Source organism: Mesoplodon bidens, assembly GCF_964165515.1.
Source record: "Mesoplodon bidens genome assembly, chromosome: 3".
NCBI lineage: Eukaryota > Metazoa > Chordata > Mammalia > Artiodactyla > Ziphiidae > Mesoplodon > Mesoplodon bidens.
This window is the reverse complement of record NC_138178.1, coordinates 178,490,177-178,517,374: the sequence shown is the minus strand read 5'-3', so window position 1 is coordinate 178,517,374 and position 27,198 is coordinate 178,490,177. Positions and strand designations below refer to the sequence as shown.

The window sequence follows — 27,198 nt, the reverse complement described above, 5'->3', positions numbered from 1 at the left end:
ATGACAGAGTGGGATATGGGGGCCTGGCGACCGGGACAGCAGCAGGAGCCTCTTCGGGCGGCCCTCACCTTGTCCTTTCGGGGGTGCACCACGGTCCTTTATTCGCACCCCCCCGCCCAAGCCCCGACACCCATCCTGGGCGTTCCTCGAAAGTATGGCCTGGCGAGCCCCGCACCAGCACCGAACTGGGCACACAGTCTGCGCAGAAGAACATTCGTTCCCTGGCTTCCTGACCCGCCGGCAGTGAGGAGGAGAGGGCTGGGGCATCGGAGGGGAGCGCCGGGGCGTGGGAGGGGTGCAGCGCCCCCCTGCGGCCGGAGTGGAGGTGGTAGGAGCGGCACGGATGGGGGCACTCACGGGGGAAGGGGGGCGCGCAGTAGGGCCGGGCAGGCTCGGGTCCCAGGCCGCGCCCGCCCCGCCTGGGGCCGAGCCCTGATTTGTGCAGGAGGCGGCATCTCCTTTGGGACCGCGAGCAGCGCGGCGGAGGCGCACCGATAGGAGGGGACCACGGCGGTGACCTCAGGGGGCGCCCCACCCCCTGGCTCCTGACACCCGGCGGGGCTCGGGCGAGAGGAAGCCGCTTTGCGGCGCCCAGCACCGCTCTCCCGGCTCGGCGGAGGCTTTAGTAGATCTGCCGCTGCCGCCCCGCCGCCCGAGGGCGCCGGGAAACGTGCGCCGGGTCCAGGCGCTGGCAGGAGGAGTCCTCCGCCGCCTTTAAATCCTGGGCGCCCCCGGCAACCCCCCCCAGCCCCACCCCGCGGCGCGGCCCCGCCCCCTCATGCATATGCAGGTACGCGGGTGACGAATGGGCGAGCGAGCTGTCAGTCTTGTCCCGAACTTGTTGGCTGCGGGCGCCGGGAGCGCGGGCGCGCAGAGCCGAGGCCGGGACCCGCCGCCGCCGCCGCCGCCGCCGCCGCCGCCGCCGCCGCCGCCGCCGCCGCCGCCGCCGCCGCCGCCGCCGCCGCCGCCGCCGCCGCCGCCGCCGCCGCCAGGGAGCCGGGTCGGGCCGGAGCGCGGCAGCCTGCGAGCCCGAGCGCCGCCGCCCCCGCGCGCCCGCAGCCCCAGCGCGCCCGCCACCCGGGCCCGCGCGGCGCCGCCTCGACCCCGCCCGCCGCCGCCTCCTCTGCCGCTGCCGCTGCCGCCGGCGCTCGGAGGGCGGGTGGGCGGGCGGGCACTGGGAGGCCGGGGCCGGGCGCGCAGGGGCGGCGGCGGCGGCGGGTCGGCGGGCGGGGTCGAGGAGGCGATGCGGGCGCGGGGCCGGGGGCGCCTGCCCCGGCAGCTGCTGCTGCTGTTGGCGCTCTGCGTGCAGGTAAGCGGGGGCGCGGACGGGGCGCACCGGGCCGTCCCTCGGGGCCGGCGGCACCGCCTGTGGGCGCCGCGGTTCGGAAGCCCTCGAGGCTGTGCGGCGGGTGGGGGCGGGGCGCCCCGGCTCGCGACCCCGGCCCGCGCTTCCCTGCGCTCTCCCTCTGCCTTATTTTTAGGCGGCGCGGCCCATGGGCTATTTCGAGCTGCAGCTGAGCGCGCTGCGGAACGTGAACGGGGAGCTGCTGAACGGCGCCTGCTGTGACGGCGACGGCCGGACGACGCGCGCGGGGGGCTGCGGCCACGACGAGTGCGACACGTACGTGCGCGTGTGCCTCAAGGAGTACCAGGCCAAGGTGACGCCCACGGGGCCCTGCAGCTACGGCCACGGCGCCACGCCCGTGCTGGGCGGCAACTCCTTCTACCTGCCGCCGGCGGGCGCCGCGGGGGCCCGGGCTCGGGCCCGGGCCGGAGGCGACCACGACCCGGGTCTCGTCGTCATCCCCTTCCAGTTCGCCTGGCCGGTACGTGCGCCCCCACCCACCTCCCCTCCCTCGGCGCCCGGCCCCCGGCCCCGCCCTGCCCGCCGCCCCTCGGCCCCTCGGCCTCCCGGCACCTGCGGCCCCGGCCGTGCGTGCGAGCCGCGCGCTCCCGGACCCGGCGGGTGGGGCCGGCAGGGGGCGCCGCGCGGCGGGCGGACCCCGGGCGCCTGCTCCGTGGGGCCGGGTCCGCGCCCGGCCACGTGGGCGCGCGGGGGTCGCGGCGGGGCGGGGTGGCCTCGGCCCGCGTGCACGGCGGCCCGCGACGTGTGCCTGCGTCGCTCTGCGCGTGTCTGTCTGGGTGGGGAGGCGCGGCCAGGCGCCTCGGGCCCGGGCAGGCCGCAGAGGCATGTGCGCCGCGCGTGCTGGGGCTGGTCTGGGGCAGGCCCCGGCGGAGCCTCCCGGGCCCTCGGCCAGGCTGCGCCCGCCCTGCAGTTTCCTGGATGCCTGGGGGGCGGGGGTGGGGGGTGGCAGCTCCGGCGGGCGCCGGGGGACCTGGGTCCGGGCGGACTTCGGGCACGTGTGTTGGTGGCAGCCTTTGCCCCTGGCTCAGACCCGGGGGGAAGGTTCAGTGGGCCCTGGCGCAGTGATTCTCTGTCAGGCTCCTTACATCTTACAGTTTTGGGTTTTTGGTTTTATTCTGTTTTGGGAGGGGGCTTGGGGCTGGCCTGTCAGGCAGGAGCCTTGGGCCCGAGAAAACTGGTAGGGATGTGGTCCATCCCCGTGGGCTGCAGGGAGCTGTGGCTAGGCAGGTGAAGGCCTCCTGCTGCCTGGTGTGGCCCTCCCAGGTCTTTGTGCTGCATGCATGGAAGTGGGTGGGGGCAGGGATGAGAGAGGACCCTGGAAAGCAGGGCCTCGGCGTGCAGGAGCAGGTCCCCACAGCTGGGCTGGGTCGGGCTGTAGCAGGATGCCAGGCTCCGACTGAGAGGCTGTTCTTCTGACTAAGGACCTCTGGCTGGACCAGCCAGCAGAAGCCAACAGGAATATGTCCACTTGATGTCTTAGTCCTGGAAGAGATGGGGGGTTGAGGCCGGACTGGTTGAAGTTGGGCCCGACACCCTCCTCCCCTACCCGGCTCTGAGCAGTGTGCTGGCACCTTTTCCTCAGCCTGGGCCGGGGGCCTCACCTATCCTATTGACCCCCTTCCTGACCCCTGGCTACAGCCCCCTGGGGCCACAGCCCTACCCCCACATACCTGGCTGTCCTCTGGGGTCTCCCTTGACCCAGGGGCCTCAGGCGGGGAATGTGTCCTTGGGGTGGAAATGGCAGGGGTGGCCTGGGAGGCCCCGGGCGCTGGGATGAGCCCAGCCCCCTCGCCCCCGCAGCGGCGCGGCAGGCAGGTCTGAGCAGGGCCCGCAGCCTGTCATCTGCGCTTGGGCCGGAGCCAGCACGGTTCGAAATCGCTACCTGAGGATGTGTTTTCGGCTCGAGTTGGCAGCAGTGGCCGTGGGGGCAGGGAGGCCTGGAGGAATGTGGCGGGCCAACGCGTGTCCCTCAGGCGCTCGGCCCCGCTGGCCAGCCAGGGGTGGAACGGGACGGGGCAGGCCCTGCTCTCCCCGGGCAGGAGCCTGCAGCCTGGGCACCAGGTCCTGGGCCAGCTCCCCCCCTTCCTCCTGCCCCCAGCTGGATCCTCTCAGAGGGAGCAGGTGGCCCACCCTCTGGTCGGGGGTGAGGCTGGGGGGGTAGCCGTGTGCTTGGGGGGCTGCTCTTGTCCTTTTCTCCCTGCCAGTAGTGTGGTCTGGCTGCCAGGCCTGCAGCCGGCGCGGCGATGCCAGCGCACTGGTATTTCCGCTCGGCCGGTGGCAGCCCTGGGGCCACACTGCCTCTGCCTGCTGCAAGTCCAGCTCCATCCCGTGAGCTGGGGTGAGTTGAGCTGGGGCGAGTTTGAAACCCAGTGTGCCCACTGGGGCCCTTGACCCTGACCGGAGAAAGCGAGGACCGTGTTTGGTGCCCTGGGGACCGAGGCAGGGGGCCGGGCCTTGCCTCGGGGCTTCAGGTGGGAGGGCTCCCGTCCAGGACCCTGGAGTAGGGGTGTGAGCAGGGCCTTGAAGGTGGCTGCAGGTGCCCGGGTGTGGGGAGCCGGCCCAGGGCCCTGGAGGGGGAGGACCGGCAGCTGGTCTGGGCTCTGCGCCTACCCCAGTGACCCTCAGCCAGTCCCGAACGCTCCCCTCCGCCACTGCCCCAGGCCTGGTTGGGGCGCCCTGACCTGGCTGCACAGGCCCGTGTCCCTGCGCTGTCTACCGCCTGTGGGTTCTGGTTGGTGTCAGGCTTAGCTTTCTGGAGAGGGGCGTGTCCAGGCTCTTGGAGGTGAGGGAGGTGGGGTCAGCCTGGGTGAGCGGCCTGCGTCTTCTCTCCTCATCCCGCCCCATGGATGTCCGTGTGTGTCCCGCGGGTCCCCCCAGGAGGTAGGTGATGCCGTGTCGGCCCCAGTGCCTGGCCTGTAGCTAGCAGGGCAGAGGCCACGTTTGGTCACATGTGTGTGCACACGTGCACACGCGTGAGTTCCCTCTGGGTGTGGTAGGTGGCCGTTGGGGGTGTTGGAGGGGCCGGGTGGGGCTGGCCGATGGAGGTGCAGTGTGGCGTCGGGGGCCCTGAGTGAGGGGCTCTGCTGCCTAGTTAGAGGCCATACCTGCTTACTTGGTTTACGTTCTGGTACCTGGGACCCCAGGACCTGGCCCACAGGTCGAGGGCCCCCCTCCTGGAGCGAGCCCTGTGGGTTCGAGTGGGTGGCTGCGTATGGTGGCACAGAGGGGGTGTGGCCGCTCGTGAAGGCCGAGCTGGAGTCGTGAGGAGAATCGAGGTGGGCCTAGGCCTGATCCAGTTTCTGATGGTGTAGCCAACCTGAGGTCATGGGCCAGAGCAGGTCCTGGGACCTGGCTGCGTGGTGCAACCGTGTGGTCTTGTGAGCGGGGGACGGGGCTGCAGGGCTCAGTGCCCAGCCTGGCCTTCCGGCTGGCCTAGTCTCACCCTTTCCTCGCTGGCTGCCCAGCAGAAGGGCGGAGTCCCTTGTGGGGTCTGTGATGTGCTCAGCGGTGGGCGGGGGACTTGGGCCAGTTGGGGGCATGCACACCCGAGGGGGAGGTCTGCCAGGATGTGAACACAGGGCCCAGCCCCGCCACGTCCAACTGCGAAGGGGGCTTGTCAGTGGCACGAGCCCCTATCCCAAGGTGGGCCAGGCCAAGGTCTGCGCCTGGGAGCGCCTCAGCTGCCCTGGGTGGCATGTGGTACCACCCTCCATGTGCCCCCGACCCCCGAGGAGCTGGGGACTGGGGTGGGGGGCTAACGTGGGCCCTGGCCCCTTCCCCACACTGCTCCCAGGGCCTCCTCTGCCGCCTTTCTCTCCATAGCTTCCCACCGGGGCCTTGGGGTCCTGCTCAGGTGGGGCTCGGCAGGCTGCACCTGCTCCCTGCCCAGTCACCTGCCTCGTACATCAGGGGTCTTGGTCAAGGCTTTGATGCTGGGGCAGCGGGGTGGGGCTCTCGGGCAAAGTGGAGACACTGGGAGGGTTGCACCGGCCAGTGGAGCGCTTGGATACGGGCTGGGGCTTTGTCCCTGGGCCTTGAGAGGTGGGTTGGGGAGCAAGGCTGTGGCGTGGCAAGGAAGAGCTTGCTGGAGGGTTTGGGTGGGGGCTCCGTGGAGGGGTTGTGGCTTTCAGGGATCCTCCCAGGGGTGGTGTCTGGATGAGGGCAGGCTGGGCCGATGAGGCGTTTCTTGGTGGAGACGGGCATCTCTAATCCTCAGGCCTGAGCCAGGGTCCGCATCCCCCCAGACCCCAGGTGCACGGGGGTACTCGTCCTCTAGGCTTACCATGAGCCTGGTGTGAGCAGAGTCGACCTGACTGTGGGCTTTGCAGTCCCGCAACGTGTGTGTGGTGGGGTGTCGGGAGACCGTAGGCTGCTGGCCCGCGGTGTGGGGGGGCATGCCCAGGCAAGGCCCTGTCTGGTCCCTGGTGCGGAGTGTGGGCGTCTGGCTTCCCTTGTGGGGAGGCCAGCGGTCCGCTCCTCCTGCCGGGGCGCCGGGGCTCAGCGCCTTGAGGGGAGGCGGCCCCCTCCCCTCCCTGTCGGGTGACAATGGAGGCAGAGGCTTGGGCCTTTCTAGAGCTCGGGTTTCAGGAAACGTATCTGTGCTCAGAGCTCCTGGCGCCGGCATCAAGCTCTGCTCTGTAGGGGGCCGGGCGCTGATGCAGGGTGCTGTGGCAGAGGAACCAGCGTGGAGCCCGTGGACCAGGGTCGTGGGTCCAGGGTCTGTGCTAGGCCTTCTTGGCCTGGGGTGTCCTGAGCCGTGGGGTGTGGCACATCCGGCCCCATGTCTGCCCTGTGCCATTTCCATGTCTTTGGGCGGCTGCCTCATCATCCTTTCTGGGGGGTCAGACAAAGGGTTTGGACCTGGCCTTGGGGGTGGGCCAGGAAGAGGGCCGTGGTCAGGCTGGGATTCTGGTGCGGGTAGGTCAGGGCGGGCTTTCTGGAAGAGGTGTGGCTGGGTCTTCAGGGACTAAGGCCAGCCGGCTGGGTGGGCCTCTCGAGGTTGGGCAGGCTGGTGGCCCAACTGTGCCTGGCCAGGGGTGTTGCTCTGCCTGCCTAGTAGGGAACCCGCCCCCGGCCCCTAGCTGTCATCGACCCTGCCCAGGCACCCAACCCCCAGCCCGGTCCCTGGGATGACAGGCGCCCTCCGAGGCCTCCTGTCCAGGTCTGTTGCCTTTTCCCTGTTCTGTAGGGATCTGGGGTTGACAGAGCCCTGCCGGGCCTGTGGCCCAAAGGCAGCAGCACTGGAATGAAAGGTTGCCATTTGCAGGAGGGAAACTGAGTCCTAGAGGCCAGTCGGGAGGAGGAGAGGAGGTGGAGGCCCAGCCCTGGTGCCGCCCCACCCACTGGCTCAGGTTCTCTCTGGATGACTTCCTGCCGTCCAGGTGTAGGGAACCCAGCTGGCGGGCGGTGGGGCCCTTGCTGGTGGGCGGGCACCGCACGTCCCCGCGGGAGCAGGTAACCGGAGCCCTGGGCTCTGGCGAAGGTGGCGGTAATCCTACCTGAGTGGCTGGCGTGGGGTTTCCTGGGAGCCAGGAGACGCTCCCTGCCCCCCGAAGCCCAGGTGTGGGGAGGTGGACCCGGCTGCCCCGAGGGGTGAGCGCCCCGTGGGATGGGCAGCCCGGCCTGGGGCGTTCCTGCACCTGCCCTGCTGGGGGCCTTGGCAGCCGTGGCCCCGCCCTCGTGGGCGCAGCCCACGTCAGCTCCCTGCTGCTTCCCGTGTCCTCCTTCGTAGCCCGTTCTGCCAGGTGGGCAGCACGACTGCTGGAGCCCCGTTGGTCTCTGGCCTCATTCAGACCCACCTGGCAGCCACCCACTTTGCTCCAACGCGTTAGCACCAAGACTGGCGCGGGGGCTGGCAGCCCCACAGTCTGCCTCTGAGACCCCTGTTCCCACATCCCTGCTCTTCCAGCCCGAGGCCCTGCCGCGGGGCTCCTGCTTGGGATGCTTCTTCCCGTACTCTGCAGCCTCAAGGGTGCCCAGAGGCACCCTCTCCGCATCCTGCCCTGACCCCCTTTTAGAACAGCAGCTCCGTACCCTGCTGACTCACCCGTCCGCCAGGGCACAGGTTCTGGTCCCCGGTGGTAGAGCTGTGCCTGGTGCATATTCGGACGAATGGATGGATGGATGGATGGATGTGTGGACGGATGGATGGACGAGTGAGTGCGGCCTAGGGAGGAGCTGGGCGCTCCGGCTGTCACCAGGAGTGGGAATGGCCAGGGGAAGGCTGGCCTGAGGGGGGCATTCCAGGCAGAGGGATGGAGCTGTGTGTGCAAAGGCCCAGGGGCAGGGTGGGCGTGCTGGGTACCTGTGAGGAGGGCGCATGCCACGGGGAGCCCCAAGAGGGCTGAGCAGTGGGGGACATGTGGACAGAGCCCTGGGGGTCATTGGGGCTCCTGTGGACGGGGGTGTGGAGGCCCCAGTGTTTGCCAGGAGCCCTTTTGGTGGAGATGGGCAGCCTGGGCACGGATCCTGATGGCCTGGCAGAGGGCGGTGGCAGGAGTGAGGGGATGGGTTTCAGGGAGACTCCAGAGGTGGGACTGAGAGCCTGGGGACAGCTCCATGGGGGCGGGGGGCGGGGTTCTAGAAGGATGGAGGATGGTTCCCCACTTCCTGCTTGTGCGTCCTGGGTGGGTGTGGGTCCTAGGGTGGCGGCTGTGAGCATGAGCTCCTGCGGGTCATCCAGGGTGTCTGGGAGGCCGCTGCTGGGGGGCTGGGCTCAGGGCAGGGGCAGCGGTGTAGGTGAGCTGAGCAAAGTTGAGGGTGGGCACGTGTGTCCTGGGCCCTGAGGCTGTGTCGTGGGAGGGCAGCTGGAGGCACGGGGTGGGGGGACAAGAGGAAGGTCCCCGAGGGAGGACCACGCTTGGGTGTCCAGGGGCTGTGGCTGTGATTGGATGTGGCAGGCAGCCCGCGGGGAGCTGCCTGGGGCCGGGATGTGGGGGAGAGCAGAGCCAGGGCTGAGGGGGGTGGGGTGCCGGCAGGCAGCTGCGGGGGCTGGGAGATGGGGGGGCCGAGGGTGGGGAGGCGTCTGGCCTCCCCAGGGCAGTAGCCCTCGGGCAGGAAGCCGGCCAGCCCAGTGCCCCAGACGTGGCCCTGTCCTGTGGGCCCCCAGCCCGGGTGGGGCTAGGCTGGGTGGGTGGTAGTCGGCACCTTAGTGGCTGGTCCGAGGGGGGGCCGAGCAGCGTGGAGGGGGGAGCCACGGGGGGTCCCCCGGCCGGGGAAGGGCTGGGCAGGGAGGGGCGAGGCGAGGCGCGAGCTTGTGCCCGGGAGCGACCGGCTGTCTTCACGGCAGGTGGGGCGGTGGTGTCAGCCCATCACTCACCCCATCATTTGCCTGGTGCCCGAGGGCCGGCCGGCCGGTCTTGGGGGCAGGGAGGGGGAGAGAGCATAGGCTGAGGCTGCCTTGGGCAGTCCCTGGGCCTCAGTTTTCCTATCTGTGCAGCGGGGTCCGCTTTCCTGGTCTCGGGTGAGGCGGGCTAGTGGGGCAGACATTCACTGTGTCCTGGCGTGGGCGGCATCAGCGCTTAGGCCTGCCCCTGCCATCCTGTGGCCTGGTGACGGGGCATCGTCCCTCCCGGGCAGGCTGGGGGTGGGACCTCTTGTTCCCCATGGTGGGTGGGGCCCCCGTGAGCTGCCGAGGGGCCTCCCGCTCAGCCCCCTCTGGTCCTGGGCCACCCGGCACCCCTGTTTGCAGCTGCTCCAGCTGTGCCCGCCTCTGCCCGCTGCTCCGTCTGGGTCACTCTCCCTTCTGTCCGTCCTGACCCAAGCCGTTCAGGCTGGCCGGTGGGCCACGGAGCTGCGGGAGCCGCGAGCTCATGCCCCCTGAGCCTTCGTGACCTGGAGGGGCAGTCTCCCTTCTCCAGGGGGTCATCTCGGGGTCTGCTAAGGAAACCCCTCCTCAGAGCTGAGGGGTAAAGTGGGGGTGTGGCCGAGGCACGGTTGCGGGGGAGGGTTGGGGTGGTGGGGGAGGGTTGGGCTGGGGCGGGGCCTCAGGTACCTGACGGGCCCCTCCCTGTGTCCGCAGCGCTCCTTCACCCTCATCGTGGAGGCCTGGGACTGGGACAATGACACCACCCCGGATGGTGAGTTAGCCCCGGCTGGGTGGACCGCTGCCTGCAAGGCCTTCCTCAGGGCACTGGGAGGCTGACCCCCTCGTTCACGGAGATGCACATAGCCAGGTTCCTGGTCCTTTGCCTGCTGGGGACAAAGGCCCACGTGGCAGGAAAGCTGCCTCTACCCTGAGGATCTTTGTGCTATTTCCCTTTTTGCCCTGGCTGCCAGGAAGCTCTGCCACACTTGTGATTTGCTGAGCTGCGCACGCGCTGCCCTCCTCCCCAGTCTCAGCTTCCTCTGTGTTGTTCTGATGGGCATGTGTCCTCGCTGAGGGCTGAGGGCCCGCACCTGGGCCTCCCCAGCGCTCCCGTAGCCTCCTGCTGATGCCCAAACCCAAACCTGTTCTTTTGAGGCCGGGTCAGTGGCACAGCGGAGTAGCTCGCTGCCGAGAGCGCTCTCTGGCTTTCTGAGCCCCTCTCTGCCCATCTGCCCTGGAACGTGGGGCTTGGTGGCCCTCCCCCGCAGGCTCACCTGGCAGCTGGCCGACCTTGCACGGTGTCTGCGGGGCCCTGTGGTGGTAGGGCAGAGAGGTTTTCCGTGGACAAACGAGGAAGAGCGTTTGCGTGGGCGGCAGGAGCAGTAAGTGCCAAGGCCCTGAGGCAGGAGTGAGCCCGACACATTTGGAGAAGAGCACGGGGCCCTCGAGGCGGGGGTGGAGGCAGCGATTAGGTCAGCACGGCCGGGGTCAGGTCACACAGGTCACGGAGGCTTCGTGGGCTGGCTTTCTCCTGGAGCGGGGTCGCGCAGGCTGCTGCATGGAGGGCGGGTTGCAGGGCCAGCGTGGAGACGGGTGAGGAGGCTGCTGTGTGAACCCAGGTGGCGGTTGGGGGTGCTGGGACCGGGAGCAGCCTGCGGGGTGAGGGGCTCCGGTCGCTCTGAAGGTCAAGGCACGGGGCTTGCTGATGGGTTGGACATGGTGAGAGTGGGTAGGGGTGGCCTGAGCAGCCACAGGGCCGAGAAGCCATCGAGTGGACGGGCCGGAGCACAGTCTGGACACGCTGCGTTTGGGGGCAGTGTCACGCGGGCGGTTGGATGCCGAGGCAGACCGAGCCCCTGGGTCCCACAGGTGACGATGCTGTGGGGACGCAGAGGGGCCGGGCTGGAAGTGGCGGTGAGCAGGGCTGGGCGGGCGTGGGGACAGGCCGCCCGGGGCAGGAGCGTTCCCCGGAGGAGGGCAGCAATGGGTTGGCCCAGGGAGAGAGGCTTCAGGGAGGGGCCTGGCCTTTCCTGTAGCTCGGGGGTGGGGAGTGCGCAGGATCCTTAGCCTCATTGCAGACTTCCCCAAACTGGTATGAACGTGTAGGGAGACGTACCATGAGCCCTGTGCCTGTGGTTGCCAGCTCGGGGCGCTTCCACCCACGCGGCAGCTTGGTTTGAAGGGATGCCCAGCCATCGGGTTGCTGGATCCGTGCGTGCTTAGGGCCGAGAGAGGCTTGTTTTCAGATGGGCGGTAGTGAACGGTGCGGTTGCTGCCGGGAAGGCCCTCAGAGAGGGGGGGTCCCGGCAGGGGCGGGAGGGTGGCCAGCAACGTCCAGCAGCGAGGAGTGGGCGTGGTGCCAGGTGGGGGTGCCGGTGGGAGCAGGGCCGCGGGCTGCGGGGCACAGGCGGGGACGCCCCTGCCCAGCCCTGCCGACCCCGCCTGCGTTGGCAGAGCAGGAGGCCCCTCTAGCCCCGTGCTTCCTGCGGTGGCTCTGCTGTCCCGGCTCTGTGGCCTGAGGCCGCTGGCCGCCTGGTTTGGCGGGCTGTGCGCCTCTGAGGGGGATGTGGCGGCTGCGCCGGCTGACTCTGCCGCCCCTCCAAGAGGAACTGCTGATCGAGCGGGTGTCGCACGCGGGCATGATCAACCCGGAGGACCGCTGGAAGAGCCTGCATTTCAGCGGCCACGTGGCACACCTGGAGCTGAAGATCCGTGTGCGCTGTGACGAGAACTACTACAGTGCCACCTGCAACAAGTTCTGCCGGCCCCGCAACGACTTCTTCGGCCACTACACCTGCGACCAGTACGGCAACAAGGCCTGCATGGACGGCTGGATGGGCAAGGAGTGCAAGGAGGGTGAGCGGGCTGCGCGGGGCCCCGCGGAGGGCTGTGCGGGTGCCACCTGGAGGCCCCCCCCCCAGCCCGTGCCTGCCTCAGGGCTGTGGGGTCCCGTGCATGGCTGGCAGCAGCGGCGCCTCTCTGATCTCTGTCTTTGCAGCTGTGTGTAAACAAGGATGTAACCTGCTCCACGGGGGATGCTCCGTGCCTGGGGAGTGCAGGTGAGTGCCCGGCGCTGCCTCTTCTTGCCTCTCCAGGTACACTTGCTCCCTCAGCAGGATTTGGCTGAGCGCCTGCTGTGTACACGGTGCCGGGGAGCTGGGTGTCGGGGCTGCAGTGAGTGGGGACACGGGCCCTGCTCCCACGCAGCTTATAATCGGCGCAGGGACGCACGCGGCCTCAGAGCCTGGGCGTGCCCGACAGTGACAGCCCCACGAGGACGGAGGGCGGGGGCCTGGGGAGGGGGGGCGGCCAGGGCCGTTTCACGTAACTTGGTTGGGATGGTCTTACGCAAGGGGCCGAGGCCGGGAGGCAGAGAGCCACCCGAGGGCAGGTGTCTGCAGCACAGGAGGTGCAGAGGGCACAGCGGCTTGTGCTCGTTGGTGGAGGACGGGGGAGGGTGGTGAGCGTGGGGGGACCTAGAAAAGAAGGGGGGCTGCTGCAGGGTTTGGAGCTGAGCGAGGTGGCGTGGAAGGACCCGAGCAGCTGCTGTGTGGGAGGGGCCGGGCTGGGGGGGGCGTGTGATGGTGACGGTCCAGTGGGAGGTGGAAGGGTGGGCAGGTCCTGCAGACGTCCTGGAGTGGGGGGAGGGTCGGGGAGGACCCCAAGCCTTCTATACCCTGTGCCACTGGACACGGGTGGGCTCAGGCGCAGCAGGCAGGGTTGAGAGCAGTAGGTGATGTGGAGGTGCCCACCCTGCCCTGGGTTTGTGGGGAGAGGCGTGGCCCGAGACACGGGTGGGCCCCTGAGGCACGCGGGCGGTGCTGACAGCCGCCAGGGGCAGCTGGAGAGGAGAAGAGGTCCAGGAGCCGGTCCCAGCCTCCTGCTGGGGACAGTGTACGATGCGGAGCTGGCAGAGGCCACCGCCACGAGTCAGAGGGAACCGGGCAGTGACACAGGGTTGGCCGGGGGTCAGAGGGAACCAGAGAGCGAGGGGTCCCCGCAGCCTCATGCAGACAGTGGAGGCCATCGGAGACCTTGACTTGGGGGCAGGTAGAGTTGCTGGCTTGGGCAGGGTCAGGCGGCTGTGGGAACGGAGGAGTAGCTCTGCCAGGTAGTGAGCGGAGAAGGGGGGTTGGGACAGCTGGAGGGGCGGGGCCGGGCTTTGGAGCCGGGAGGGCTTAGAGCAGGGCTCTCTAGGGTGTGTGAGCAAGGGTGGGCGCCGGGGCTGTGTGAGGATGGCCCGGGAGCTGGGCCTGGGGGACCAGGTGGACGCTCAGGGGCGAGCCCCTGGGAGGGGCCTGCACGTTGGCAGAGCGGTGAGCAGCGCACTGAGTGAGGCCTCTGCCCCGGCCTCAGGTCCCATTCGTCCCAGGACCCCTTCTGGAGGGCGGGATTGCTCCCAGGTGTGTTTTTCAGATAAGGGCGCTAAGCGAGAAATTCAGTAACTCCCCCGTTGAGTTTGGACAGGAGGGCAGTGTCTGGGAGCCGGGGGCCGGGCCGGGAGGGTGACCCTCTGCTCGTCCTGTGGTGGTTTTGGCCTGGGAAGTGGCATGTGGAGCAGACCCACCAGTCCCAGGGCAGGGAGGCGGGCGGGCTGCCCAGGGACAGACAGGGGGCTAGGGCCGCACCCACCCGGCCACGACAAGTTGAGTGGATCTCCCAGGGGCGTCGGGGGCACAGTGCCGGTGAGAGGTCACCTGGGGGCCTGGCCCAGGGTGGGTTCATGTCTTGAGGGACAGGCACCTCCAGGGACCAGATCCTGGGTGGGAGACTGGGTGCAGCACTGTTCTTTGCCCTGGGCAGGGCCCTCCCCTGAAGCCCTGCCCTGTGACCTGTGTGGTGGGCATGAGCCCTAGGACTCCGGGCAGACAGGTCCCCACCTGGGTCCTGAGCACAATGGGGCTGGGCCGCGCTAACGGCTCTGGGTGGCCGATGGGAGGAGGGTGGGAGAGGCCCGCCCTCCCCTGCAGTGTGGGCTGTGCAGGAAGGTGTGGAGGGGGCGGGGTGCGGCACGGGCCTCTCGGGACAGAGGCTCTAGGTGAGCCCTAGCCGCCTCTCTCCCTGGCCTGTGGGTGAGGCCCAGCTGCTGCCCGTGGCTCAGGGCTCAGGTTTCAGCGCACGACAAACCCCCACCGGATGCTGCGGAGATGGCCGTGCCTTCCTGCCGTCTCCTCCCTGGGCTTCTGGGGCCAGGAAAGCTGGGGTGGGGGGGGCCTGGAGAGGGCTGCCCCACCCAGGGCCAAGAGCACGCCCGAGGTACCCTCGTGCTCCCTGGCAGGGGTCCCCCGGAGGGAGGGTGGTGGGTGGGGGCGTGCGGCCCAGGGGACACACACCGCGCCCCCACCCCGCCCCGGGTACGGGGGGCTGGAGGAGCCCCTTCTCACCGGCCTTGGTTTCCCTGTCCTGCACTGGCTGAGCTGGCCCGCGTCCCTGCTGGGGGCCGTGGGACTCGGGGGCGGCCCGGGAAGGGCCGTGGCGCTTTCCTTTTCCAAAAATAAATCCACGTGGTGGGTGATGGCACGGACGTCACTCCATCCTGCGGGACGAAGCTCTAGGGAGGGTCCCCTGGGGGTCACGTCCAGGGCCTGAAGGGCAGCCCGCCGGGCCCTGGGGCGTCCGGCACAGGGTGCTGGTCTCTCCCCCACGAGCAGTGCCCCCGGCTGGCTGAGCTCCGGGCCCTCGCTGACGGCCTGGGTGTCTTTCTGCCCCTCCTCCTGAAGGACTTCCCAGAGAGGACGTTGGCCTACAGCTCAGGCAGAGCCAGGCCTCGGGGTCATGGCCTTGGAGCCAAGAGGCCTTTTGAGGCCGTTTGCCAGGGAGCGGGTGACTCGTCTAGCTCAAGAACTGCCCTGAATCTGGCTTCTCTCAGGGCTGGGTTGGGGCAGCCTGTGGGCCTCAGTGTCCCCATCTGTGAGATGCGCCCGTGGTTGGGCCTTGAGGAGAGAGAAGTTACTGCCCTTGAGTCACAGGTGAGGTCACGTGCTGTGCCCAAGGTTACCAGCCGGAGTCCTTTCCTGATGCCCCGCTGGCCTGCCCAGGCCTGGCAGCACCTGGCCCTCTCATTCCTGGGGTCCCGGCAGCGCCTTCCTTTCCTGGCGCTTGCTCTCGGGGCCCTGCTTGGGGTGAGTCCCAAAATAGCTCCGGGAGGAGTGACTGGACAGCTGCGGCCAACCGTGCGAGGCCAGCGGCCGGGAGTGCCCGTGACAGTGCGGGCTGGCCGGCGGGACCACAACCCCCGCCTGGCCCGGGGCCTGCTCCAGTTCAAAGGCAGGCTGCCGGCCCTGGGCAGCCCATGTGACTCTGTGCCCGTGTCCCCAGGCCACCCTGGGAGCGGCCAGAGCTCCCGGGGTCTGCTGTTTCACACATGGCCTCACGGCCCTCGGCTTTCCCCAGGTGCAGCTATGGCTGGCAGGGGAGATTCTGTGACGAGTGCGTCCCGTACCCAGGCTGCGTGCACGGCAGCTGTGTGGAGCCCTGGCAGTGCAGCTGCGAGACCAACTGGGGCGGCCTGCTCTGCAACAAAGGTGCGCCTGGTGGGCGAGGGGCGGGTGGCGAGGCCCCAGGTCGGCGCCTTGGGGAGGTAGGGAGCGAGGGGCTCGGTCTGCTCCCTGAGCGCCCACCCCTGCCCCCAGACCTGAACTACTGCGGCAGCCACCACCCCTGTACCAACGGGGGCACGTGCATCAACGCGGAGCCCGACCAGTACCGCTGTGCGTGCCCTGACGGCTACTCGGGCAAGAACTGCGAGCGGGGTACGTCGGGGCTGGGAGCCGGCTGGGCCCACCTTTCTGGCCTTTTGTGTGGCAGGCACCCCCCGCTCCCACCTCGGGGCCTCGGGGGCTTGGGGAGGAAGGAGGGGGCCTGGGCCGCCACACCCACTTCCTGTGGTTCTCGACACAGCCGAGCACGCCTGCACCTCGAACCCGTGTGCCAACGGGGGCTCTTGCCACGAGGCGCCCTCAGGCTTCGAGTGCCACTGCCCATCCGGCTGGAGCGGGCCCACCTGTGCGCTCGGTGAGTGCCCACTCCAGTGCGTCTGGGGCACTCAGCCTGGCATCTGAGGGGTCTGGAGGGTGGGGGTGGAGTGGCCGCGTCCACATGGGCGGCAGTGGTCAGGGGAGGGGTGACAGGAAGAGCCAGGCCCGTGTCCCTCCTTCCCGCCCCACACCTCTCCCTCTGACCCTCTGCAGACATTGACGAGTGCACCTCCAACCCGTGTGCGGCAGGGGGCACCTGCGTGGACCTGGTGGACGGCTTCGAGTGCATCTGTCCCGAGCCGTGGGGGGGGGCCACCTGCCAGCTGGGTAAGGGGCCTGCGGGGCACGTGTGTGCATGGGCTGTGCAGTGGGCGTGCGCTGCTGCTGCGGGTGCCGGGGCAGGTGGGGCCCGGGCCCCATCACTGCCCTTGTCTCGTTCACAGACGCCAGTGAGTGTGAAGGGAAGCCGTGCCTTAACGCTTTTTCTTGCAAACACCTGGCGGGCGGCTATTACTGTGCCTGCGTCCCGGCTGGGTGGGCGTCAACTGCCACATCCGTCCGTACGGGTGGGGGGCGCAGGCGGGCAGGGCTGGGGCAGGGGGGACCCAGCTGTGACCCGCGCCTCCGCCCGCAGACGTCAACGGCTGTGGGGGCCAGTGCCAGCACGGCGGCACCTGCAAGGTGAGGGCCGGCCCGTGCCGTGCGCGCGTGTCGGGGGGCGTCGGGGGGCGCCGCCTGCGGGAGGTTCACCCCCCCACTCCCCCCAGGACCTGGTGAGCGGCTACCAGTGCGTGTGCCCGCGGGGCTTCGGGGGCCGGCACTGTGAGCGCCAGCTGGACGAATGTGCCAGCAGCCCCTGCCACGTCGGCCTCTGCGAGGACCTGGTCGACGGTTTCCGCTGCCACTGCCCCCAGGGCTTCTCGGGGCCTCTCTGCGAGGTGAGGCCTGCGGGTGCTGCCTGCCACCCCCCTCCTCCAGCCGCTGCCCCGGGTGGCCCGTCCGAGCGGCCAGGAGGGGCCACAGTGGGCGTCGGCCCTACAGAGAGTCGGGCTGCCTGGCTGGGCAGGGGCAGAGGAGGCTCGCAGGGTCACTGCTTCTCATGACGAGCCCCTCCTGGCCGGGTGAGCCGGGAGCCCTGGCAGGTCAGCCGGCTGCCCCAAACCTTGTCTGTCTGATTCCCACTGTGGCCGGAGGGCAGGCGGTTTTGACGGGGTGGGGTGGGGGTGCCACACGCGGGTCTGAGGAAAGGCTCGCGCACCCACCGCCCTCTGACCTGCCCTGGACGTTGCAGGGGAGAGTAGTGGGGCTGCAGGGGTGCAAGGGGGCGGGTCTCCCGGCCAGCAAGCTTCCTGGGGCCCAGGATAGAGGTCCTGTCTAGCGCCGTGGAGCCTGGCGGTGCTGCTTCTGGGAAGGACCCATGGACGGGGCTCAGGGCGGCCCTGGTGGCTGGGGAGGGGGGCCAGTAGCTGGCCTTCCTGCTAGTAGGAGGGGCGGAGGCCGGATGCAGCGGAAGAGGGCTGCCCTGGAGGCGAGGGTGGTGGGGGGGGCCTGGCCCCCGCAGGTGTTTCCGTCCAGCTGAGGGGCCTGGACAGTCTGGGTTGGGCGGTCCTCCAGGCTCTGGCTGCGGAGGCCTGGGTGTCTAGTCCAGATGGGGCCTGGATCTTGGGGATTCCTTGTATGGATACAAGTGAGGCCTGGCTCATTGTCCAGCACCAACAGTAGGGCCTGGACTCTCATGGATGCCCCCCGCCCCCCAGGTGGACACTGACTTCTGCCAGCCAAGCCCCTGCCAGAACGGGGCCCGCTGCTATAACCTGGAGGGCGACTACTACTGTGCGTGCCCCGAAGACGTGGGTGGCAAGAACTGCTCTGAGCCCCGGGAGCCGTGCCCTGGGGGGGCCTGCAGAGGTGGGTGCAGTGTGGGCAGGGCCTGAGGGGTAGGGTAGGGTGAGTGGGTGGGGCCTGCAGAGGTGGGTGCAGTGTGGGTGGGGCCTGAGGGGATGGGGTGGGTGAGGTGAGAGGTGGGTGGGGTCTGCAGGGGTGGGGCTGACCCCTCCCATCTCTGTGGCAGTGGTTGATGGCTGCGGGTTCGAGGCGGGGACCAGGGTGGCCCGCGTGGCTCCCTCCGGTGTGTGTGGCCCCCACGGACACTGCGTCAGCCAGCCCGGGGGCAACTTTTCCTGTGTCTGTGACAGCGGCTTCACAGGCACCTACTGCCACGAGAGTGAGTGGCTGTGGACTGGGGGCTGGGCGGGGGCCGGGAGGGGGCCGGAGGCCTGGGGACCTGGCTCACGCCCGCTTCCTGCAGACATCGACGACTGCCTCGGCCAGCCGTGCCGCAACGGGGGCACGTGCATCGACGAGGTGGACGCCTTCCGCTGCTTCTGCCCCAGCGGCTGGGAGGGCGAGCTCTGCGACACCAGTGAGTGGGCCGTGCTGCGCCTTCCTCGGGCCCCGCGTGGCCTGTCACCAGGCACCTCAGCCCCAGCGGCCCCAGGCGGTCACCGGCTCCACGTGGCGAGCTGGTGACCGGGAGCGGGGTGGGGGGGGGTGTGTGGGTGTGTGTGTGGCGGGGGGGCACACGCTCTCCCTCCCCGGCCCCGTCTCTCCCTGGCCCAGCTCCGGTGCCGCCTCCCCCGGGCAGCCCTCCCTGAGCGCCGGGACCCCCGCTGACCGGCGTCCTCGCCCCCAGATCCCAACGACTGCCTTCCCGATCCCTGCCACAGCCGCGGCCGCTGCTACGACCTGGTCAACGATTTCTACTGCGTGTGTGACGACGGTTGGAAGGGCAAGACGTGCCACTCGCGTGAGTGCCCGCGAGCCCCTGCTGCGCCGGGGGCCGCCCGCCGGGATGCCGCCCACTGCTCCGGGCGCCCCCTGAGCGGCCGTGTGCCCGCAGGTGAGTTCCAGTGTGACGCCTACACCTGCAGCAACGGTGGCACATGCTACGACAGTGGCGATACCTTCCGCTGCGCCTGCCCCCCAGGCTGGAAGGGCAGCACTTGCACTGTCGGTGAGGAGCCCCGAGGACACGCCGGCCACACCTGCCCCTTGCTGTCTGGGCTGGAGGCGTCGGGTGGAGACCCCGGTCTGCCCAGCCCAGATGAAAGCCCACCCCCACCTCTCTCCTCCTCCGCCCTTGCAGCCAAGAACAGCAGCTGCTTGCCCAACCCCTGCGTGAATGGGGGCACCTGTGTGGGCAGCGGGGACTCCTTCTCCTGCATCTGCCGGGACGGCTGGGAGGGCCGCACCTGCACACACAGTGAGCCCGTGGGCGTGGGGTGGGACCCGCTTCTCTCTCCCCCAGCTTCCGGGTCCTGCTTCCTCTCGAATCTGCCTCACAGACCTGCCCCTTGCACTTGGCCACCAGAGTCCAGTTGAGCCCCAAGATCTGCCGTGCCACCTCCAACACCCCCTGAGCTCCGCAGCCCAGCCCCCTCCCCTGTGTTCTGCCCTCTGTCCGTCTCCCACCAACCACTCGCCCTGTGGCCTGGGCGTCCTGCTCGTGCACCCCACCCTCCTACACCAGTCCCCTCCAGGATGGGCTCTCCTCCCAGCGTGGCCCTGGCCGCCCAGCCTCCATCCTGGTCACGGTGGGTTGGCTGGGGAGCTCGGCATCCTCCCGCCCTGCGTGCCTGGGGTGCCCCAGGCTCGGCACGGATGGGTGCCAGGCGGGTGGATGCCATGCCCACTGTCCTCTTTTTTCCGCAAACACAGATACCAACGACTGCAATCCTCTGCCTTGGTGAGTGGCAGCCCCTGAAGCGGGCTGGCCGGGGAGCTCGGCCTGTCCTGGGCCCCCTGACACCTGTCCTCTCCCCTGCAGCTACAACGGCGGTGTCTGCGTGGACGGCGTCAACTGGTTCCGCTGCGAGTGTGCGCCGGGCTTTGCAGGCCCTGACTGCCGCATCAGTGAGGGGCCAGGGGGCACCGGGCGGGCAGTGCCATGGGACCCCAGCCGTGGGAGCTGCTCCCACCTTACTCTGAGCTGCAGTTTCCTCTGTCTGTCTCCCGCCACCCGGCAAGGGGTAGACCCTAGTTTAGGTTGAGGTGTTTGTACCCAGAGGCCCCCCACCCCGCCCGTCCCAGAGGCAGATGGGGGTGGTGCTTATTGGGCTGGTGACAGTGACGGCGCCAGGCCCAGCTCAGAGGGCCCCCCAGGGCAACCCGAGGCCCAAGCTGGCTGGGGGCTGCTCCTCCCACTTGCCAGGGCCTCCCATGCTGCCCGCTGAGCCCGCCTGCTTTCCCTGCAGACATTGACGAGTGCCAGTCCTCACCCTGCGCCTACGGGGCCACGTGTGTGGATGAGATCAACGGCTACCGCTGCAGTTGCCCTCCTGGCCGGTCTGGCCCGCGGTGCCAGGAGGGTAGGTGGGGGGACGTCGTGGGCGAGGGCCATGCCTGGGTGGGTCAGGGCGAGGCCTGGCCGTCACGGCTGCCCCCACCTCTCCTCCCTGCAGTGCTTGTGTTCGGGAGGTCCTGCTGGTCCCAGGGAGTGCCCTTCCCCCACGGGAGCTCCTGGGCAGAGGACTGTAACAGCTGCCGCTGCCTGGACGGCCGCCGGGATTGCAGCAAGGTATAGGGGCTCCTGCCCCAGAGCCCCTCCAGCCAGCCCTGCCTGGCCCTCCCTCCCTGCCTTGCCTCCCCGCACTGCCCTGCTGGGTGTCCAGTGCCCTGGGGTCCCCGTCATTCTTCCGTGACCCTGTTGCTCATCCTGTGAGAGTGCTGGGGGAGGGGGACGGGTGAGCCAGGCTCTGGAAGACCTGGGCCTGCTCTGCCCTGCCCTGCTCTGATGGGGGTCCTTCTGGTGCCATTCAACCTGGGAGCGCTGGGGGTGGGGTAGGGTGGGACCCTGCCCTGGGACTTGCTGACCCGACCGTGTCTTTTTCCCCACGTGGTGCTGGTGTGTTTGCGGGTCCCATCTGCGTGTGCCCAGGTGTGGTGCGGCTGGAAGCCCTGCCTGCTGGCTGGCCGTCCTGACGCCCTGAGCACCCAGTGCCCACCTGGGCAGCGGTGCCAGGAGAAGGCCCCAGGGCAGTGCCTGCAGCCGCCCTGCATGGCCTGGGGGGAGTGTGGCACGGAGGAGCCCTTGCTGCCCAGCACCCCTTGCCGGCCGCGCTCCGGCCACCTGGACAACAACTGCGCCCGCCTCACCCTGCACTTCAACCGTGACCAGGTGCCCCAGGTGAGTGGCGCCGTCCACTGGGCACCGCGAAGGTCTGCAGAGCCCCGGTGCCGCATCCTTCCTCAAGTGGCCACCGAGATGGCCCGAGACCTCTGCTGGCTGCCTGGCGCCTGTGGGGTCAGGGAGGCTGGGGAGCCTGGCCGAGTTGCGTCAGATGAGGTGAAGTGTTGGTCCCAGGGGAGTGGCCAGGAGTGGCCAGCCTGGGCCGAGGTGCCTGTTCCTCCAGTTGTCCCAGGGACCTGGGCTGTAGGTGGCCTTCCAGGGAGGCTGGGGCAGCCCACAGCTCCGTGGGCACTTCTCACGCTGGCCGCATCCCTGTCCTTAACGTCTTCTTGGCCTGAGCGCCGGGTGAGGCCCCGCCCAGCCCTGACCATGGCGGTGGTCTGTGTCGTGGGTGAGGGGGCACAGGACGGCTGTGGGAGCCGGTACCCCCCTCCCCCCACACCCCTGCCCTGCTCCCGCAGACAGGCTGTAAGGCTCGTCCCACCACCTGCCTGAGGTGCCAGCTGGGGGTGAACACCCTCAGGTCCTCGGTCCCCGGGCCGTGCTAACGTGCAGCCCGTCTTTGCTCAGGGTACCACCGTGGGCGCCATCTGCTCAGGGATCCGCGCTCTACCAGCCACGAGGGCGGTGGCCCGGGACCGCCTGCTCGTGCTGCTCTGTGACCGGCCGTCCTCGGAGGCCAGCGCGGTGGAGGTGGCTATGGTGGGTACTGGCGGGTGGGCTGGGCACCCTTGTTCAGCGCCCCCCTCTCCAGGGCCCCCCTCTGCACGTGCGCCTGGTGGGGACTGGGGCAGAGGGCCCAGGCCAGGCTGGCTCCCAGGTACTTGGGGACACGGGGTGACCACAGACCCAGGAGTCCGCTCCGGCACAGTTACGCGGCGTAGGGCTGTGGCAACTCCCCGTGCCCTTGCTGGAGGCCGGCGGAACCGGGGCGGGCCTGCAGGAGAGGCACTGTCAGCCCGGCGAGGGGGGGAGGAGGGGCCAGGCAGGGCGCACGTGCAGCTCCGCGGGACCAGCGCGTACAGCTGGGACTCTGGGCAGGGGCGCCCAGAGCTGTGGGAGGCCCTGGGTGACAGCAGGAGTTGGGGTACAGAGGCAGCACCCGGAGAAGGAAGGAGAGTAGTCAGGGACCAGGGTGGACAGCGACGGGGTGTAGCCGGAGGATTCCTTGAAGGGAGGGTGGGGGAGTGAGGTAGCTCCAAAGCCCGGGGCCTCGGGATGGGGAGCCCTCGTGTGGGATCCTGACTCGAGACCACGGGGGTCGGTTGTGGCCTGGGTGCGGCGCTAAGGCCAGGGCCTGCCCGACTGGACGGGGTGGGCGGGATTGTGGGTGGAAGCCTCAGTTTCCTGCACCCGGCCCCCTGCTTCACCTGTGCTGTGTTCTCTGGTGTCTGTGGCAGCAGGGGTGCCCGTGGTCTCAGGCCGCCTTGGCCACCTGCCTGGGCCCTCGGCTGAGTGGGTGTCCTTGGGGCCCTGCTCTGGGGCCCAGGTGGGTACCCGATGTAAATGGGCCCCACGGGGCTGGGGGAGGCTATGGCTGGGCGTGTTCAGGGAGAGACGAGGGGACGGGCAGAGCAGCTTCTCGGGGTGCTGGCTGGGGGCCGGTGTCGGGGCGGCAGGGCCGCACGGTGCCGGCAGGGCTTGGGGGAGCCCTGGCATCGGGGGCCGGTGTTGGGTGTGTGGCACCCTCTGGACTCCAGGCGTGGCTGGCTAGGGCTGGGAGCCTATCCACAGGGACAGCCGTCCTAGCCCCAGGTGCAGGGGGTCCAGACCAGGAAAGTGCAGACCAGGCCTCATCTACCTCCCCATGAACTGCCCAGCGTGGGGCACCCCTCCTAAGGACCCCCGCTTCGATGAGCCTCCCTCCAGGAAGCCTTGGGGCCGCAGGTTCCCAAGCCCCTCACTCTGCTCCAGGACGGCCCTGCTCATGGGACCACAGCCACCCGCATCCCTCCTTGCCGCCGACCGAGAGCCGCCGGCCTGGACGGGAACCTCCGTGTGCGCTGGGGCAGCACATGGGGCCAGGCACGCGGTCCCACTGGGGTTGGGGGTCACAGGCCCCCGGACGCGGGCGGGCTGCCCCTCAGCTCCGTCCTCTGCCTCAGTCCTTCAGCCCAGCACGTGACCTGCCGGACAGCAGCCTGATCCAGAGTGCAGCTCACGCCATCGTGGCGGCCATCACCCGACGGGGGAACAGCTCGCTGCTGCTGGCTGTCACCGAGGTCAAGGTGGAGACGGTCGTCGTGGGCAGCTCCTCCACAGGTGAGCAGGAGGGAGGGGGGCCGCTCCTTGCCCCCCTGGGCGGTGGGAATCTTTCAGGCACGCGGGGCTTGGAGGGGAGGGGCTGCGCATTCTCCCGGCCCTGCCGGGGGGCCGTCCAATCCACAGAACGCTGCAACTGCTCTGCATCTGCCAGCGAAGGGCCCCCAGCCCCCCACACACCCCCTCCCCAGCCCCGATCCTGGGACCCTCCCCACCACCGGGAGCCAGAGAACCCTCGCCCGATGGTCCCCTCACGGCGCCCCCGCCCCAGGTCTGCTGGTGTCCGTGCTGTGCGGCGTGTTCAGCGTGCTGTGTCTGGCGTGCGTGGCTGTCTGCGTGTGGTGGACCCGTAAGCGCAGGAAAGAGCGGGAGAGGAGCCGGCTGCCGCAGGAGGACGGCGCCAACAACCAGTGGGCCCCGCTCAACCCCATCCGCAACCCCATCGAGCGGCCAGGCGGCCCCAAGGACGTGCTGTTCCCCTGCAAGAACTTCACGCCAGCCCCACGCAGGGTGGGCGAGGCGCTGCCCGGGCCGGCGGGCAGCAGGGAGGACGAGGACGAGGAGCCCGGCTGCGGCGAGGACGACTCCCCGGAGGCCGAGAAGTTCCTCTCGCGCAAGTTCACCAAAGACCCCGGCCACTCGCCGGGGAGGCCGGCCCGCTGGGCCTCGGGCCCTAAGGTGGACAACCGCGCCGTCGGGAGCCTCGGCGCCACGTGCCGTGCCGTCCGGGAGTAGGGCTGCAGCCGCCAGCTGGGCCGGGACCCAGGGCCCCTCGCCGGGTGCCACGCCGCCCTCCAGACCACAGGAGGCCGAGGCCGTGTGCATTGTTTCTTTATTTTGTGTAAAAAAGAAACCACCAAAAACGAAAAACAGATGTTTATTTTCTATGTTTCTTTAAGCTTGTATAAATTATTGGGTAACTGTCAGGCGGAAAACAACGGAGTATTCTCGGATAGTTGCTATTTTTGTAACGTTTCTGTGTGTCGCACTCGCTGTGTGGCAGGAAAAAGCAAGGATGTCTGTGTTCTCACCAAATCGTTGAGCGTTTGTTCCCAGAGGTGGCGCACTGTTTACAGAATCTTCCTTTATTCCTCACTTGGGGTTCTCAGTGGCTCCAGGCCAAAGAGCCAGTGGGACCCGTGGCTGTCGGTGGGACCACCCGAGGCTGACAGCGGGACCCGTGGCCCTCAGTGGGACCTGTGATGTTCGGCGTGGCCCGTGGCTGTTGGTGGCACCTGCGGTTGCAGTGGGGCTTGAGGTCCTTGGTGGGGCCCGTGGCGGTCGGCGTGGCCTGAGGCCCGTGGGCAGGCAGACCCTCGCCAGCTCGCCAGTCCGTCCGCTCCAGCCTGCCGTCCTCGCTCACTGCTGCCCCGAGCACTCGCCCCAGAGATCTCTCAACTGTGCTTTCAGAAGTGCCCTTCCTGACTGCTCTGTTCTCCCCGGGACGGTGGCAGTACTGAAGCTTGTGACAAGTGCCTTCACACAGACTCTCCCCTCGCAACTGTCATCGTCTGCCGTGGGCACCAGGCCGCTGCCCACCTGCCGGCCCCGGCCACCCCTCCTCGTGAAAGTGCATTTTTGTAAATATGTACATATTAAATGAATCACTCTGTATATTTGATTTAATAACTTAAATGTTTTGTCCTCACGTGTTCTTTGGGTGCTGTTCCTTTGTTACTTGGGAGTCGGGGCAGGAGGGGGGCCTCCACGGCACAGAGCCAGGCGCGGGGGCGCAGGGGTGGGCTGTGTGTGAGCAGTGGGCGTGTCCTGCTGCCCCAGGGCCCCTGTGGGTGGGGAACACGTTCGCATCCGTGTGGTTGACACGAGCTTTCCTGGAAATGAGGCGGGGGAGGCACTCTGCATCCGCTCCAAACTGAAAACAGGTGAGCGGAGCTTTGTAAATTGTGTCAAGTCGCTTAGCAATGAAGAGCTCTCAAGGTTTCGGGGAATTAGGTCAAAACTTGAGAGTGTGAGACGCTGCGCCGCGAGTGGCTCTTGGCTCCCGTGGGTTGGGCAAATTGGGACTCAGCGTGGTGGCCTCGGGGCGGCCGTTGAAGGCTCTGGCACCTGTCAGTTTGTGCACAGGTCGCTGAGAAGACCAGGTGGTCGCTAACTCAGTCACGGTTTACGCCAGCCTCGCGCACATGTGGAGCTCACGCTGCCACCGCCGGTCAGCCAGAAAGATCCTGAGCTTCCAGTTTCCTTTTAAGCCATGTTTACCTAACTTGGGCCCCCAGGTGCCTGGGAGAAACAAATGCCAATGGCCTTTGTCCTGGAACTGTCTACGCCTCGTGATTTTCCAAAGTCAGTAAACAGACCACAGTCCAGACCCAGCACGAAAGGGACCCCAGCGCCAGGAGAGCAGCCGTCAGAACCCTGCCAGGCTGCAGCTGCCCATCGGGTGCTCGGACCCAGAGTATGAAATGTGTTTGCTGGGGCTACCCTGGTGGTCCAGTGGCTAAGACTCCATGCTCCCAATGCAGGGGGCCCGGGTTCGATCCCTGGTCAGAGAACGAGATGCCACGTGCTGCAACTAAAGATCCTGCACACAGCAACGAAGATCCCGTATGCCCCAACCAAGACCTGGTGCAGCCAAATAAATAAATGTTTTTTAAAAAAAGGTGTTTGCTGGCCGTGCTCAAACAAGACAGCTGAGCAATGCCAACAGGCCGGATGGGAGCTGGAAAATAACCAAGTGGATGTGAAAAAAAAAACGAGTGGAATTTCTAGAAATGACAAAGTGCCATCCCCTAAACTGAAAACTCAGCAGTCACTTTGAGATGCTGCTGAAGAAAGAATTAGTGAAAAAGAGATCAGAAGAAAGTGGTCCCGAGGCCGCCCAGAGGCAGAAGGTGGGAAGAGTGTAAGCGGCTGGTGTGGCTGGGGGGGCCCGTGGGGTGTCCCGAGGCGAGCGGAGCCTGGCGGGTGTGGCGCAAGCAGAGGTGGCAGAGGCAGCAGTGGCTGGGCTGCTTGAGTCCCTTCCTCAGGACGTGTGCCGCGGGCGATGCCAGCGGGTCCCCCACATTCTGGGCAAGCCCCCGTGACCTCGAGGGGGTGGGTCTGGCCTGGGCCTGGGGGGCTCACCGGATACTTCCTGCTCGGGGGGAGGCTGGCTGTCGCAGGCCACTGTGCACGCCACGCCCACGTGTGCACCTTCACGTGCAGCCTGGCCCTCCCTCCCAGCCTGCCACCAGCATCCTAAGCCCACCTCAGGCTTGGCCTGCGTGACCCCGTGCCCGGCAGGGTTGGCCGTCCATGTGCCTCCACAGGCCCAGCTCACACTGCCGGCCGCACTGGCACGTCCCGTCCTCCGCCGTCTGTGCTGGCGTGGGCCTGGCTGGTGGGGCTCGTTCTCACTTTCAGCACGGCGCCCTCCCCCGCTCTTGGTGAGGCCACAAAGGGTGGGTGGGATCGCAGCCCCTCGGCCCCCAGGGCGCTGCTCGCCCTGCCAGCCTTTGCCCTCTCTCAGGCTGGCTGCACAGAGGCCGGCCCCTGCGGCAAGGGTCAGGCACCTCTGTCCCACCCCTGCCAGCACCTTGCCCTCTCCTGGGTGGGTAGGTGGGCAGGTGGCCCCCAGAGGGACAGCCGCTTAATTAGGAAGTTCAGACAAAGGCAAGCACGCTCACGGGTGCCTGTGCTGCCCCCGAGGCTGCCCCGCGTCTCCCCGAGGCTGGCGCTGGGCTCCTGCGCCTCCCCCCGCAGGGCAAGAAGCTGTGGCCGAGGGACAGCTGGCCCCCAGACTGAGGCTCCTCCGTTTGCCTGTGTGATGCAGCAGCGTCAAGCTGTGGCAGCTGGGAGTGGACGTGCAGTCCAGGAGCAGTGAGGGGTCCCCGGGTCCCCTCTGCAGCCGCCTTGCTCTGAGCACCTGAGGGCCTCCTCCCAGCGGCCCCACCTCTTCCCCGTCCTGGTCGATGGGTCTGGGGGAACCAGACGGGAGGGGCTGAGTGGGCCTCTTCACTGTCCTTGAGGCGCGTGTCACCACGGTAGGATCTGGACCTCCCCGGAGCCTGGTGGGCAGTGGGCTTTGGGGCAGCGCGAGGCTCAGGGCTGTAGGCCTGGGGGGCCCGGGGCTCCCTGAGAGGACAGCCCGGCCAGGACC

At 68.6% G+C, this 27,198-nt stretch overlaps 1 protein-coding gene across 1 annotated transcript; it reads left to right on the top strand.

Moving 5' to 3' along the window:
- The first annotated feature begins 1,225 nt into the window (after positions 1–1,225).
- JAG2 (jagged canonical Notch ligand 2) lies at positions 1,226–24,747 on the top strand. The gene is given in 27 exon segments (XM_081230356.1): positions 1,226–1,309; positions 1,482–1,826; positions 9,387–9,444; positions 11,277–11,528; positions 11,671–11,731; positions 15,066–15,196; positions 15,305–15,424; positions 15,573–15,686; positions 15,863–15,976; positions 16,093–16,170; positions 16,173–16,205; positions 16,284–16,330; positions 16,417–16,587; positions 17,407–17,557; positions 17,721–17,873; positions 17,958–18,071; positions 18,342–18,455; positions 18,549–18,662; positions 18,795–18,911; positions 19,367–19,394; positions 19,476–19,561; positions 19,903–20,016; positions 20,110–20,225; positions 20,586–20,834; positions 21,408–21,539; positions 22,943–23,099; positions 23,371–24,747. Coding segments are annotated over 27 exon segments (3,699 nt in total). The 5' UTR covers positions 1,226–1,243; the 3' UTR covers positions 23,835–24,747.
- Positions 24,748–27,198: the final 2,451 nt, after the last annotated feature.